The sequence below is a fragment of the Halichoerus grypus genome, chromosome X, assembly GCF_964656455.1.
Source record: "Halichoerus grypus chromosome X, mHalGry1.hap1.1, whole genome shotgun sequence".
Lineage (NCBI taxonomy): Eukaryota > Metazoa > Chordata > Mammalia > Carnivora > Phocidae > Halichoerus > Halichoerus grypus.
In genome coordinates, this window is record NC_135727.1 from 127,655,298 (window position 1) to 127,672,500 (window position 17,203).

The following is a 17,203-nucleotide window of genomic DNA, read 5'->3' on the forward strand; positions in this document are numbered from 1 at the left end:
ACCACCATCATCATTATCATCTCCATCACCATCATCAGCATCCTCATCGTCACCACCATCATCATCCCCATCCCCTTCATGACCATTACCACTACCATCACCATCATCATCACCACCATCATCACGATTATCACTATCATCTCCATCACCATCATCACCATCATCACCATCATCGTCCCCATCACCACCATCATTATCATCACCATCATCCTCCTCTGCAAAATCATCATCACCTCCATCACCATCATCATCATCAGAACCACCATCACTGTCTCTTTTAAGTGCATGCAAAGCACTTACCACAGTGCCAGGCACCAGCAAGGTAATTATGTCTCCCAAAGTTTAATCATCCTATTGCAATTAACATTATCATCTATTCTTAGCTGTCTGCCTTGAAAGGCCACCTTTACATTTGCATGATATTCTCTTTCTGGGCTTCCTATTCTTCTCCATCATTCTACCTATTCTGGAGCCAGTGAGTCCTAGCTTCATTTCTTTATTTTTGTTTAAACTCTACAGAGCACACTCTTAAACGCAATGCAAATTAAAAACACGTTTAAGAATTCACAATGCATCCAACCTTGGCTGCAGAAGACTGGAGGTTGTACTTGTTCTACATGAGAAGCTTAAGAGTTTTATGACAAAATGCCTCCATGTTCTGCTTCACACTGCCTAAGAGTAGGGACTGTCCTGAGCATAATTCACTGTGATGTGCCCCACAGCTACAAGGTGACAATGAGTCATGTGTTATGAGCATTTCACTCTTAATACTGCCTTCATGCCATGGAGCTGACAGATGGGGCTTTGCTGTACAGAGCTGGAAGCCAGCATGCTTTAGTGTGCACAGACCACCTCCCTTACTCCCTGAAACCTACTAAAAACCTGGAACTTTGGCTGGTGACCAACCGTTGAAATAATTTTCAAGTCTCCACTGAGTGTTTGATAAAACTGGAAGCTCAGTTAACGAATGTGTGGTCCATAATGGCTCTACATTGCTCCCTATAAAGTATACTATTATTCATCCAGTGTCTTGCCCAGACATAAACCTCCACTCTGAAAATGAGTGAAGCTAATCAGCTATTCCAGTCATAGGGGAGCTGAGCTTGGTGTCTTTCATGTGAGCGCACTCACAAGGAAGGAGCCAGCTGGATGCCCTGGCTCTCCAGTCCCTTGATGTGCTTAACACAAGAAGCTTGACTTCTTGTCCTTTATTCAAACTCCTAAAAGCACACCACACACCGGTGCATACCTGTAATAGTTCTACCTCTGCCATGTAAACACTTTCACATCCTCCCAGTCTTCCAATACCTTCCCTACATCATGTTTGGATGTGCAACCCATCACCTCCCAAGCCACCAGCCCCCCCCCACCCCCCCACCCCCCCCCGCTCATTCTTCTCATTCCCCTGCCGTGGCCTGACACTTGGGTCATTCCCTAATGCCCAAACTCCAAAGCTGAATTGTCTTTTGTGATACTCTCTGGCAACATTTCAGTTATCAGTCAATTCAATGATCCATCTCCTGCCTCAACATTGGACTGAAAATTACCCAATTCCACATCTTGAGCCAACACCCAACCCCTGGTCTCCCTCCAAGCAGAACAGAGCTCAGACAGAGTCCAGTAACTTATCCCTCTGCCCACATCCCTCCATGCTTCTTGAAGGAATATCCAACCCCACTGACCCTGAGCTCCTCAAATATCGCTCATTCAGCAACCTCCTACAACCATAAAGTTTATAGTAGCTAAATGCACTTATGTCTTTTCACCTCTTCCTAGTTGGAGTTGATTGTCTTTTAAAGTGTTCTTTACCCCTGAATTCTGATACCCCATTTCTCCTACTCTTCTTGGTCTCACGGGTTCTTTTGTTTCTCTTTTGGGGATTGTTTCTATTTTGCCCTTCCTTTGAATGTTCTACCTGGCTTTCCATTTTCAGTATGCATCAGAAGTGAACACATTATTTTCACGCTTTAGAGGGAGGCCACATTTATCAAGAATATGAGTGTTTAAAAATTCAAGATAGAAAACTGATGTATTGAATCCCAAAGGAAATACACAGCATTACGGCCCAGATTACATTCCTTAGAGAACAAAAGAATCACAAAGAATATTGCCATTGCTTTCTTAGACCCTGTAATGCTAGCTGATGAGAAGTAGAAACATAGAAGTTTATTTCTAAACTTTCACCTTGAATTTCAATGGAAGTAAATCTTGAGTCATGAGTTACTCAACTGCTTTCAATATCCTTTCAAAGCAAGCTTATCCACTCCCACAGGTGGACCATTATTATCCACACAGGTAAAAGAAAGCCACATTTCCCAAGCAATCTCAGCACCTCGGACAGGGCCTTGCAAGTATCAGGCACCTGACTCCCCTGATTTCTCCCTTAAATATGATTTATTGAGCCCCTGCTGTGCTCCTGGTCTGCAGCATTCTAGAAGCAAATGTCTTCTGCATGAACCCAACCAGAGCACTTTGGCCCAGGCAAATGGGACCTACTAAGTGAGGGGTTATCCACTGCACACTACATTTCAGGGTCTCACAATGGTCCTAGAAAGAGTCCATGTTTAAATGGATAATCCATTAGACTCATGCCCAAAAAGCCAAACCCTGGTTAGAATTATGCCATGGGTCTGAGGGGCTTTGACCAACATCCAAGTCTCCTCATTTGCTTGTGTTACCTGAGGTTCTTGCCACTGTCCTGATCTGCTAAATGAGACCTTCCAATTTATTCTCCATTCCTCAGGATGGATTTGATGTGTGGCGATTGACACTGCGTGCCACGTACTCGGCTATACGCCAGGCACGGAAAGGAGGAATTCGCGCTGTACCATAACCCCCAACTTGTCTTGCATGAACCCATCTGTTATTTTCCCTTCCGGTTGGCTGTGTGTTCCATCCCTGCACCCAGAGAAGGTGGCACTGTCCAGCCCCACAGAGGGAAAGGCAGGGAGAAACTGAGGATCAGCGTATCCAACATAGGCACTAGCAGGTACTGAGCATACTGAGGTATCACAGATACTGAGCAACTGCAAACTCACTCCTGAAGACTTCTCCATGCCACCAGCAAGGTTGGTGCTTCTTCCACTAAAGAAAAAAGGCTCACGGTTTTTGTGTGAAAGAAAAAAATCCCACGTAGGCCACTGGATCCCAACCCTTGGAAGTGGCAGGAACTTTTTTTTTTTTTAATTGGAAGGTTTGATCTGAAGCTAGAGATTTACATCAGCATTCACTCATTGTTCTCGAGTTGCATCTCTCTTTGTAGGATACAGAATTTGGTACTTGAATCCTGAACAAGTGCTGATTTATGATGCCTTCCCATGGCTCTATTAATAGCACGGGGCTCTAAGTAAATGCTGAGTGCATGCAAGTTCCACCTGAATCTGAGCCAACACCCGACTCCTGGTCTCCCTCCAAGCAGAACAGAGCTCAGACAGAGTCCAGTAACTTATCCCTCTGCCTACATCCCTCCATGCTTCTGGAGGTATCGTCTGGATCGGTACAAGCCACAGAGAAGAAACCAGGGACAGCAACCACCTCCATTCCTCCACCTGCTCCCTCTGCCCCGTTCCCATTCACAGATCTCAAGTAAATATCACTCCATTTCCGGGAGAAGAAAAACAGCTAGGATGGCATGCCCCCAAGATACTCGGTGCACATTTGAACACGCTGTGATTTTGGCCGTTTGTTCCTCTCCAAATCTCTACGGCTTCAGAATTACTTGGGATTGAAAATCGCACTTTGCAACGGTGCCCCTACTGCCCCCAGGATTCGACGGTGGGGCTATCCTGCTGAAATGACATGGTGGGCTGTGTCCACTGGCCCTGTATGCCCGTCCATCCCCTCTCCAAACTCTCAAGCAGCTTATCTGCATCTTCGCTGGGACACTCATTCATCACTTTCCACGCTGTGTTATTTTAAGATCTCCTGGAAGAATCTTCGATCCCTCCGTGGCTACTACCTTCCCTTACATCAAGGGACTCGTCATGATTACACTCCCCCTCCAAAAAAGAAAAGAAAATTAGGCACACAGTATTCAACAAATTTGAGTAATGCAGGAATGAGCACTATCCCTCTGATTGATTGCAGACCATCCAGCGCTCATGAGGAGGCCTTTCTCGTTCCAGGGAGAGTGGTGGAACCAGGTGCAGCAGCCTTCACGCTCTATGAGAACACCTGCATTCGGGTTCCTGCTCATCCCTTGCATTAATTCTGTAAGTACTACACCTGAGGCCGGCAGGTGCATCAGCCTTCAGCAACCCTCACCTGCCTTACCTGCAGAATGGAGACAAGGAGCATACCACCTGCTGGAACGATGACCCACAGCACAAAGGAGGGAATGTGTGCAGGCTCCAGGGCTTGGTGTGGGGCACTCCCTGAGCCCGCAGTCACTGAGATTATGAAAGAAGGATAACAACCCCGCGGGTTACTTAGAGGGATTCTAGATCCAGGGTGTGAGCCACCCACGTGGTGTCTCGGCAGGACCCCTTCTGTGGTCCTCACTCCAAAGCTACCTGCTCACTTCCATCAGTGACTATAACCATGCAAGACAGCACCATCACACAGCTAGGAATAAGGCAATAAACACAAGGACGTGGCATGGGAATGGCCCTGGAGCACAATTAAGTAGTAAAGGTGCTTCTATTGTGACTATGCCTTTCTAGGTTCAGAGAACCCTGCAGTGGAGAAAGTTAGGCTCCATGTAATTAGGCTGCATCCAACAATTTTGAAAGAAAATGCTCCGAATGGCTGAGACGTGCCCTCTGCAGCTCTCCGCTCCTCTCTCAGGGGCCTTTCCTGCAAGATGCATCATTTTTATGCAAATATCCCCATTTTATTTTATTATGTAATTATTGAGAACACTGCAGTCCCCTCAGCCTCATAAGGAAAGGCTTTTCTTGGAAAGAAGGGATGTTCCTCGAAACGCTCAGATGTACTGGATGGGTAAAACAGCAGAAACATCCCGAGAAATTAACGTCATGGCTTAGGGGGAGGATTTCATTTTTTGGCAAAAAGAAAAGCACAGAATCATCTACAAATGGGACATCAGGTTCTAACGCAGATCTCAAAGACTGAAAAACACTCTCTGTTTTGTTCTAGAGGGGACCCGGAGTAGGAAAACACTGAAAGTCAGACTTGCTAATGAGTCAGGGCATGCATGTGTGGCATGATAATGAAATAAAAATTAATCAGTCTGCTTGATGAGACCAGCATGAGCTCACGTGCTAGTCCACAGACGTCTTCGAGGCATCTAAGAAACCTGTTACTTCATCAAGGAGATGAAATATTCTACTGACTCACACCGCGAAGGTGTGGAAAACGTACAGGGATTCACATGCAACATTTAAAGAAGCAAGAACGAAAAGAGGCAGGCTCATCCTGGTGTATGGGAGAGCCCTAGTACATGCATCTGTTCTGTAAACCTCGTGAAGGGGAATGTTGCGTCACAGGGACTCCCTTTTTGTTCTTCTACAGAATCACAGAACCCCGGAGAAGAAAAACCAAGGACTTGCCTCATCTGAATTCTTCATGTAAAGATGACAGACCTGAAGCCTAGAAACTTAAGACATCCTCCAATTCACAGACTCTGTAGATGGAGAGCTAGAAGCTAGCACAAGGGTCCTGTCCTCTTGTTTCTTAAGACGGTGCTGCTTCCGAGATTCAGCAAAACGAAACAAACCAAAACTTGTTCTTGTCATCACCAGAGTAGGCTAAGAGCATCACATTCAATTTGCAGCTTAAAACAAACCAACCAACCAAAAAAAAAAAAAAAAAAAAGAATGCTCCTTGGCAATGATCAGGTTATTTCCAAAACATCTAGATGAAAGAGTTAAAAACTATTAATTTGGTACACGAAGAAAAGGAGGAAGAATGAGAGAAGGAAAAAAAAAGAGGAAAAGAAAAGAAACACCTGAAAATCCTAAGCAACCTATGGGCTGGTGACATTTAGACAACGGTGTGCCCTTTTGTCCCCAGGGACTGCACAATGTCCACACAAGAGAGCATGTCACCGGCAAAGACAGGCGCTGAGTGACGAGTTCAGAGCCCCCTGGGTGTTCCCCTGCCTTGCTTCCCCTGCACGCTACAGAACAGACCCGACATCGCTCAGCTCTGCCAGAGAGAAGCAAAGACAGCAGGGTCCTGATGATCTCATGGAGATGGAGAGGACACTTTTTTTTTTTAAATAATAAGTCTTCCCAGCACCTCTGGAAAAACAATGGCACGTTTTTCAGGAAGAGAGCAATCTGCTTAGGAAGGAGGAGACAGGACACAAAGAATGAGACAATCTTGGCGTCCTGACAGGCGGCCACAGAACACTGGCCCTAGAAGACGCAAACAGTGGGTTCCGGCGCCAAACAGAACGGCATCGCCAGGAGACCCCGCAGCGGCGTGCCACGGCTGTGCATGCCCGTGGTCTTCTGCAACCCCAAACCTGCCACTTATCTAACAACGCTGCGGAAGACACAGTGTTGCGCACATTTCATTGTTAACAGGCCCCGTGAGGAGAAAGACTAACAGTGCGTGGGCTCCTTTTCTCCATTAACCTGTGTTCGTCGGCCCCCAGACCCAGTCTTCCCCTCCGATGAGCCCCTGCTACCTCAACCATGCACTAGGGGCTGAAGATGCTGTTTATATTCCATTTATCTTTCTGACTTAGTGTTTCGTTACCTTTCTGAAAAACACAGAAACCCATCTGCTGTCTATAAAGGCACGGGGCCCAGAGGTGGACCTTCACAGGACGTGAGGGAGAAGGAAGAAGACTCGGGCCCACCGTGAGCACATACAGAAGAGAAAGACACACATACCAACGCCCCAGTCCATTTCCTCGACAGTGTCGCCGTAAGCACCGTGTTTGCTTTTGCCGGAGAAGTCCTTGGAAGAGAAGAGGGCTGTGTGCACGTGGAGGTATGACAGGACCAGCAGGAACGGCGTCTCAGCGTTCCTGCCAGAGGAGAGAATTTCAGAGCAATATGAGCATGTGCACCTCCGTTCCCATCACCATCAAACTAGTATGACGTGATGCCATCTGAAAAGTCAGAAAGCCCCACCAGGTGATGTCTAATACTGGAGACATCACTTTTATTTGGAGAAATGGAAGTGTCCACGGCGTACCTATGAAGAGAAGACTCATGGTCACCTTGTCCGGGTCAGCAGACTCAAGCGCTATTTTCTCGACACATTCCCCGAGGACACAACTCTGGACAGAATGTCGTGGGAATGGCCTACTTTGCCCTTGAATTCTATTCTTCCTTCTCTATACGGTGATTAGTAGGAACTCATGGGCCTTCAAACGCGTATTCTCTTTGGAATATGTACACACACACACAGATAAGCTATTGCCTAGTAAACACCCATTTCTTGACTTCTTACGGCAACACCTATCTACCCATCTAATGCCAACTCAACTGTTCGCCATATTGTCCACCTTCTACAACCGAGCAAGTCTCCTAGAATAAATGTTCAACTGTCAACACTGACGTTTTGGAAGTTACATGGAACATTCTTTGAACTAGCCCCGATCTATAAAGAGTCTCAGGTTATTGCAAAAGCATTTCTTAAGTCAGAGTGTATCAAAACATCCCGTGCTGTAATGGGTGAGAACACACAGCTGGGGGAGAGTTGTAAGTCATTGTCAACGGGTGGGCCTTGTGACAACAGTCATGAGCCTGGTGAGTGTGGGAAGGTCTGGGTGTTTTTGCCCAGGTCTGCTGAGAGGGGTCAACAACTTACATCCCATCCTCTTTGCATTGTGCCAATCTCTGAGAAATGCACTTAGCTGATGCACTTTGGTTTTATGTAACCGGTTCAAATTTCACATTAGTCCAGGAGAGCGTCAGAAATGCCTTTCCGTCTAAACAGGACCATTGCCTAAGTGCCCTTCTGAAGGCTGCTGGGGCACAAATGCAGTGAATAACGGAACAGATGGGTGGCCCAATGCCATTTCTACTAGAGCATCAGGTGCACTACCCACGAATCCCTTACGTGCTTTCCTTGTCCCACTAGACCGTGAGCTGGGGCATGTCACAGACATCTCGGGGCGGCAGGGACCAGCACGGTGACTGCCAAGGAGCGTAAGCTCAGTAAACTGTGTTAGTCAATGAAACCCTGCATCAGCTCTCCCAGCTTCCTCAGGTCCACCCAGGACTCCCAGCACTGCAGGGATGCATCAGTGCAATGTGGTTGGAGCAAAAGGTGCTCTAGAGTAGGTAGTATTACACATAGTAATGTATGTACATGCATGTATGTACATCCATGCATGTACATACAAAACACATACATGATATATACACCTACATATATAACACATACTTCTATGTACCTATATTCATATGTACACCCATATACACACAAAGATACACTGTGCACCTATATATATTAGTATAGGGCTGGGTTTATATGGGCATATACATGCACATACACCTATATGTGCTATTAATATAGGGATATACGTACACAGAGACATAGACATGTACACCTATATATGTTATTAACATACATGTGTGTACACATAGATTGTACACACATATACCTATACATATAATTAGTATAGGTTTATATGTATACACACACATGCAAATAACATATATTAGTATAGCTGTGTGTATAAATATATACACACACAAATACATCTATATATTAGTATATATGTGTACACGTATATGCCTACATTATCATTAATGTAGATCGTTAATGTTCATCGTTATCATTAGTATGGGTATATATACACACACATAAACATATATATATATTCATACAGCTGCGTATATGTGTACACAACACACCTACATATTATTAGAGTAGGTACATATATACATGTACAAATATACACCTGTTGGTATGGGCACATATGTACATAAGATATGAACTCTTAAGTCAGAAATCTCTGATCATTTCGAAGGGACTGTCCCCTCTGTTCATCATCTTTGCCAGCCAGCAAGAGCTCTCAAGAAATAATCTATTTCATGAAATCAATGATGCTTTTACATATTTATTTGGGTTCCTTAAGTCCTCACGATAACGAAAACATTTCAAAGTTAGAACTGGGTATCACAACGCTAACAAGCTAAGCTCTGATGAATGAATGCATGCTTTGCTAAATGCATTTTTAATGCATTCATGTGCATGTAGCTTGGGTGCGTCCAGCCCATACAGCACCTTACGGGGTCAGTGCTCAGACCTGCTGCTTATCACACTTTACATGGAAGGCTGTTCCTTGCACTGATGTTCCCCTTGCCTTTTAAACAGAACATAAGCCTAAAACATCAACTTTGAATGAGCCAGGTCCCTGCTGGCTCAAGATCAAATTGAGCCAGTTACTGTAAATCATCTGTATGGCGCTTTAGAGTCATAGGGCTTATGTTGGATTCTGTCGCTTTCCCTTTTTACAAGAATATACAAGGAAGCGGCACTGTTATTGTTTCACAACTAACTAGAAAAGACCAAAAATAAACAAATACACAAAAAATACCCCACCAAAACCCAACCAGCAAACAAGCAAAAACCTTGCATGTAGTCTATGCCACATCTCCACATAAAGTAGAATTTGCATGAGAATCCAAACCCTAGACATCTAGTCAACCATGACTTGTCCCCATTAATTTTCAGAAAGGAAAGAAGATGCGTTCACATTCAGACGGACCCACTGGGGTTGTCATCCGAGCTGATGGTCTGCACACAACGCATCGCTCTGGGTGCTTCTAAGTGCAGATGCCTTCCAAGACCCTGGGAGAAGTGACGCTAAGCCGTGATAGGGCACGGATCTCTGCCTTACAGGAGGCCAGCCAGTGCGGCCCCCTTCCGAGTCATCCTGGGGGAGGTTTACTCACACCTGGACACAAGGCAGCTGCTTCTCAAGAAGCAGACTACGGCTCTAAAAACCGGCTTAGATTCCCCCAAATCAACATGCAGTGACGCTGTTCCCAAATAGACAGTTACATGACCTACGGTTACAATGTCACCCTCCTCTGCTCTCCTGCTTATTTCTAGATTTAAGGAAAATAGATCGGGTGGCTTAAAAATTCAACCTTCTGACCATGTATGTGATCAGAGCTGGTGATACGGGATGTGTCTGAGAGAATGTGCTGAGAACGAAGAGGCGTCGTGTGCCCAAGAGCTTCCGAAAAAATAATAAATAAACAGAAGAAGAAGAAGAAAGAGCCCGCCATCGACCTCCCTGGCAGGATCCCAAGTTGGAGGCATTTTGAAATATGAGCCCAGAATGAACAAATAGATGACCAAGTCCGCCCACCAAGCAAACGAGGGAGCCTGACATAAACACCGTTCATGACCATGGTCGTTGAGAGCCGTCAGGCCAGTAGGGGAGTTCAAGCCAAGCCGTAGAGTGGGATTCCTGTCCTGCAATGTACGCAGACCCTCCATGGAAGGGGAGAAGGCCATTCCTGCGTTCATCCTAACACCGTGCGTAGTTACAGAATGCTTGTCTCTATCATCTCTCTTACAGAGCCGTTTTTTATTGAGCAGGCTAGACACTATGGGTACCAGCCAAGGTCCTGGGAGTCCAAGCACAGTGACGAGGTTTTAGATGCACCAACAATCCTGGAAAATGCAGAGACGCGTATCAGCTTGCAAAGGACTACACGGCAAAGACTTACCGTCCAGGAACACAGGTCCGGTGGACGGTGCACGGGAACGTGGGCTACACACCCATAAATCCTCGGCAGCCTTGCACACACCCTGGGCTGTGACTGACAGACAGCCTGCTCTCCGGTGAGGGAATTCTCACTGAGCAATATCCTTCCCAATGCAGAGAGCAGGTCAGGCTCATGGAGGAGGTCTGGGTCTCCCTTTCCTATGACCTTGAAAACTCCATGACACTTCATCGAGTCGGTGGGCGGGAGATTTCCCATGAACAGCTCAAGTCCTGTGTTATTCGCCGGAGCTATTCAGTAAACAACGCTTTTGGAAATTTATTGCCACTGGGAAAAGACTGAACTTTCTGCTGCTCCGTGCCTTCACGCTATTTGTGAAAAATGCCGAAGGAAGCTGCTTCCTAGCAACCTGTAATCATTTCAATCTGAGGATCACAAGACTGACGTCCTATGAACACAGACTGAAAACATACTCAAGGGGATGGTGAAGCCATTATTTTTTTTTTTTCCTGTCTGCCACGAAGCTCTCAAACAGAATATCCCTCATCCGAGGGCTTGACCGTTTTTATGCCACCAAGGTCCCAACTTGACTGGCGTCGGCCACCACTGTGAACACCACACCGATGTGTACACAACCCAGCTATTTCTTTGTTCTGTCCACGCACTGCGCATCCACTGGAAGTACATCCGCTGACACGGTCCTAGCGACTAAAACCTAAAGGTAAGCTCTGCCGGGTCCTGCCACCAGATCGCATCTCAAGCTGGCAGGGTCAGAACTTGCTCCCGGAGAGAGGCGGATTCCAGGGGTTCGTGCAGCGAGTCAGCACCCCAACGCTCTCCGCAAACATGTTGGTGTCCGACCTATCCCCGTGCATACTCACACAGATGACAATGGCAGACACCTGTCCTGGCTATTCACCTGGTGAGCTAGAAGCACAAGTTCTATTACACAGAGCCCCCCAAATTATTCACTCAATAAATCAGAATATTTTTTAAAGATTTTATTTATTAGAGAGCGAGCGAGCACAAGCAGGGGGAGGGGCAGGCAGAGGAAGAGGGAGAAGAAGACTCCTGACTGAGCAGGGAGCCCGATGCGGGACTCGATCCCAGGACCCTGGGATCACGACCTGAGCTGAAGGCAGACGTTTAACTGACTGAGCCACCCAGGCGTCCCTGATCCAAATTTTTTTTTTAATATTTTAAGTCATCTTTAAACCCAGTGTAGGGCTCGATTGCACAACCCCAAGATCAACAGTCGCATGCTCTACCAACTGAACCAGCCAGGTGCCCCTAAATCAAAATAATCTTTAAACTAAAATCCCATCGGGGCACCTGGGTGGCTCAGTCAGTTGAGCATCTGACTGTTGGTTTCAGCTCAGGTCGTGATCTCGGGGTTGTTAGATCAAGCCCCACACTGGGCTCTGTGCTCAGCACGAAGTCTGCTTGAGATTCTCTCCCTCTGTCCCTTTCCCCCACTCACTCTCTTTCTCTCTCTAAAATAAATATGAAAATCTTTTAAAACTAAACTAAAATGAAAGCCCATAGATGTGCAAAGAAGCCCAGAAAGATACCAGTAACACACGGCCTTTGCTACATCTTGGATTGGGGAAGGCAAGTCCTTAGTGTGAAGGAGTGAAGACCAGCAACGATTTCACCTTCTTACTTTACACACTTCTATTCTTCTTCAATTTTTAGAGCCTCACATGTTACTCTTGGAGCCACAGAAAAATGGAAAGACATTTTAAAAATAAAAACGAAGAGAAGAAAAATAAGAAAGCAACCCTCTCCTCCCAAAAAAGATGAAATGGACACCCTGGTCTGTGTAAGCAGAGTTTAAAAAGCGGCCTGAGGGGCACCTGGGTGGCTCAGTGGCCCCAGGGTCCTGGGATCGAGCCCCGCATCAGGCTCCCTGCTCCGCGGGGAGTCTGCTTCTCCCTCTGCCGCTCCCCCTGCTTGTGTTCCCTCTCTGTCAAATAAATAAATAAAATATTAAAAAAATTAAAAAGTAAAAATAAAAAGCAGCCTGATTTCAGTCTTTGCTCACGCTGGATCTCTGTGCAAGGATTGTGCATGCTCACCCTTGTCTGTGGCTCCGTAGTCTCACGTTCGATTCGAGGGCTTTTCAGCCACCAAGGATGCCGGACTCAGAACCCATCAATCACCACCTGCGATGCCCGCTCCCCAAACCCACTGTGATCTGAACGCAAATACCTGAAGCCACCCACACGCCCCATCATACAACAGGTGCAGGAAGGATCCTTTGCTGGTTCTGGTTGTAAATTTCTTAGCATGCATTCATTCATTTTCTGAACCCAGAGAGTGCAAGATACTGAGCATATGCAGAAAACAGATAGATAGATAGATAGATAGATAGATAGATAGATAGATAGATAGTTTCCCTGTCGTTTAGGTAATAGGAACTAAGAAACAATTAGAATTGTTGTAATAGGAAATGAGATTCTGAGGAAGGAGATGCATTTTCCAAGGTGCCTTTGGAAAATCAATCACGTGTCTTTGACGTCACTAGAAGAGCATCCTAAAAGGGTGCAGAGAGCCTCCTTAGATGGACCCTCCAAGGGAAAAAAAGAAAAGAACAGGAGAGTATATCCACCCCATCAGAGTAAATCTGTCCTGCTAGGAATAACTGTCCTGATTCAGACAGACAATACCAGACAGATTGTCTACTCTTGAGGTTCACACTCAGCCTGGGGACGGGGAGAAAGCCCAGGAAGGACCTGAATAGATGAGCATGGGAACTGAGTCAAACTGGGGTCTATGCTAAGGGGCAGAGAGGACAGCAATTCATTCATTCAACAGGGGTTCTGAGTGCTAAAAAAAAAACAAGCTAATATCAAAAACATTGGGAAGTTTCCTCCAAATAGTTCCCTCTCGCAAACAGGCGTTTCTGCTTTCTCTGGGAAAGTCAGCAGAGTGGGAATTCAGCAACACCAGCCTGCGTCCCTGTGGGATAGCCGTTCACCACCCTGAAAGAGCTGAACCACGTCCCGTTCCCTGGGGCCTCAAGACCCATACCACCCATCCCTAATTTCGTCATCAGCCTGGACCCCCGTGAACCTGCGCGCTCCCATGCCCGACATCCAAAAGCTCATGCTTCCCGATTTCCAGTTTAGGTCACGACCCCCAGAGCATAAAAGAGATCTGTGTGTTTGATGGAAAAAGGGGGGTCTGAAAGTGCTTTATCCACGCCCCATTCAGTTAGGAATGACACGGATCGGGATGCAGAATCACGAAAAGCAAGCATCCCTCCACAACTTCATACAGCTTGCGGCGTGCTCGGCCTGGAATGGGGGCTTGTCCAAAGAGCCAAAGATCCTCTCCACTCCGAAACCTGTCTCCTGGTGACCCATGCACGGTAGAGGCCAATCGAGGGGCATCTACCCTTACCGAGCGAGACAATTCTTTAATTACTTAACCTTTCCACTGGTGAACACGTGTGCGTGTGTCCCTGTAGAATTGCCCTTAATTGTTAATCTGATGCACTTTTCTCACCGTGAATTAAAGATCAATATCACCCCTATCCCTTTCTGGCTTAAACGCTTATTGAAACTAATAAAGTCCTCCCATGATCCCCTTCTTCGGAACATGCTTTGGGCCAAATCACAGCATTCATTATGGCCACTTACACCACGGTCTGGCTGCAGATGTGAAAGGCTAGGTTGAAGGTACCCTGTAAATGCATTTCAGGATTCCAACGGTGCCAAACATCGATGGCAGCAGGACAGGAAAAAAGGTCAGGTCTTCCGATGATACATTTATCAGCTGTCCCAGGTTTTAGGGCATTATGATGACACCAACCATGTTTGCAGGAGCAAGTCTCGATTTCCTGTGGAGCTACAGAGCACAGGACACGGCAGAGGGAGCTCATGATCACGACCCTCCAGTAAGGGCATAATCTATGCACGGCAACGCCATGTCCCCCCACGACTCGTACTTTCCATCATTCCCACGGCGTGCTCACTTCCCTCTGGGGACCGGTCAGGGATCGGGGTTTGTTAAAAGTCGCAAAAATGAGATCTTACCACTCCGGGAAGTCAGTGATTAAAAACAGAACTGTAGCTCTTTTCCAAATTGTGGATTTGTTCTCTTCAGTGCTGAAGGTCCAAGACATATCCCATCCTAAGCGTAACTGAAAGTTACTAGCATTTATCTCACTTCTACTGACAACCTCTTAGAATACACATGTGCTGACGTTGAATATGTTCCATGCATATGGAACACATCCTGAATTTGTTCAATACGTGTTTAACGTGGGGGCCTGGACAACAGAACACTTGCGGTAAAGTTCATGGGAATTTATGAATCCAGTCACTGGAGATCATAAACTACACAAATCACGTGGGTGCGTATAAAGCTATCATCCTTGAAAACATCCTCTTCAGCCTGAACATCTGCATATCGCAGAGAAAAAGAGAGCGGTTTCTTTCAACTTAAATGTTGTTCCTAGCCACGAAGCACTGTTTTCGATGTATCTGGGGAGGAAAGGGGCCAACATTTCCGGCTCCTCGTGCTGCAGAGTGACCAAGGTTCACCTCGCTCTGCCGAGGACGATGTGAAACGCGGCTCGCATTCTACCCACTGCCATTAACCTTTTAAAATGTGGCCTTGACCAATTACGCGAAAGAAAAACTACTTTGTGAATAAAATTAACTTGCTGAATTCACCTGTTCCTGTGCAGCCTCTGATTTCTTTTCAGAATAAGCAAATACCTCTCCATCTCCATGGTAATGAGGATACGGACATCAGAGCTCCCGTGAGAATTATCAGGGTGCGTTCTACTTTTGGGGCATGAGACCGGGACTCTTCCGCTTCCACCTGTAAATTTCCCTGGTCTTCTTCCACCTCCTCTGTACTCAGACCTAAGCGGTAAGTCGGCAGTCTTCATGGTCCACTCCGACCGAGAAAAACAGCCTTCACAGGCATTTTGCTGTGCTTTTTGATCCAGCCTGTACTATTACCGTAGGGCTTTGGCTATTCACTCCAAAGTGTGGAGCCTCAAATTCCTCCACCAGAAGACATCTCTTTTTCCCATCTCGTACGGATGTTTCATAACAAGAAGGAGGTGATGTGGGTGGTGAAATGTGTCCCGGTGACGTGTGTATCTCCAGTCCCTAGCGGGTCATGCACAAGCACTCCACAAGGGTCACTTACACTTGAACATGTCCCAAGCTGAGCCGCCATTTGCACCGTGCACCCGAGCTGGCTCTGATTTACAGAGCCCGGAAGAGACCGATGGCCAAGGGAGCAAGCCGGGTGGCTGCAGGATCCTTCACTCAGGACACAGAGAGAGGGCTGGGAATCTCTTAGAAATCCACAGTTCATTCCTGCCTGTAAGAGCAACACACTTATCGCTAACTAAATTGCATTAAGGATCACCTGTCTGTTGCATTACGATACAGCTCATAACATATGGTGTGGTGAGCTAATTATCTAGCTTCCCCATAGAAGCAACTCCCCAAGATAAATTTTATCCCTAAGAGTAAACTAGGAGGAGGCACCATGGAGTGCACGGTGATATATTCCAAACCACTGCTCTCTTCAACGCAGAAGTGTGCACTTTACTCCAGGGGCACATTTGCAGCAAATTTGGCTAAGGAGACCTCATGTGAGAGCATCACCCACCAACGAAGCATCTTTGCCTCCCGCCCTTGCCATCCACAGCTCCATACCTCACGTGAACATCTGCAGTATCAGTCGTTCCAGAGACGAGGCTTAGAGAAAGAAGATGAATTTTAGAAGTAAGAGTTCAAATCATCTTCCTCACTACTCTCGACGTAGGAATTGCATGGGAACTGTGCACCCCCAAACAGTCTTTTATGTTAATGCACGAATTTCACAAGCACTGTCATCGCTTTTGGTCATTTTCCTTCTGCTCCTAAGTCTGAATCCGTTTCTCACACAAAGGTGGTAAAGACCTGCCTACATTATTCAGGATATGCTGGCCAATGACAGAACACTTACAAATGCGTCTTCAGAACCTCAAAATACTATTTTTTTTTTTTGCAAATACTGTTATGTTTCTTTGGTGACATATTGAGGGGATTCTCAAGATACGTGGCTATCCCATGGCCTGAATCAGATATCACACATCGCACAAGATGACAAATGTAGCCAAGGATGGTTTTATCCAGATGCTTTCGATCTTTGCATCTTCAGGTGACGTGGGGAGAAAGCTTTCTGTGAATAGCAACACGGTACACAAAAATGCGGTATTTTCACTAATACTGACCATGCACATGCTGTGCCAACATTCGCAATAGGCATTTCCTCTGGAACCACCTGTTGTGAAGGATAAACCCTCCTGTAGTAACTTGATAACCACAAGGTTCAACTGTGGTGTTGCTACGTCTTAAATCTCTAGTTCTGCTGCAAAACTACAGAAACTCCACATCATCAAGATCAACTGCACAGGCTTCAAGGCCCTTAAGACCAAATTGCTTTTGGTCCCCTCCCAAAGTCACATGCTGAGGAACCCATTAAAATGCCTTGCAATCATCTGAATATTCGTATTCTCTACAGATTCAATCATTTCTGTCAAAATACCGCATGTTTGAGAGAAGGAAATCATCTGGACGCCG

The 17,203-nt window shown here is 46.2% G+C and overlaps 1 protein-coding gene across 4 annotated transcripts in view; it reads right to left on the reverse strand.

Annotated features, from left to right (window-relative positions):
• STS (steroid sulfatase) overlaps positions 1-17,203 on the reverse strand; it is a 183,094-nt gene that overhangs the window by 80,020 nt on the left and 85,871 nt on the right. For all 4 annotated transcript variants that reach the window (XM_036087981.2, XM_036087974.2, XM_036087977.2 and 1 more), the window contains one exon: positions 6,804-6,940. In XM_036087981.2, the coding sequence (XP_035943874.2) occupies positions 6,804-6,940 (137 nt within the window). The remainder of the gene's footprint in view (positions 1-6,803; positions 6,941-17,203) is intronic.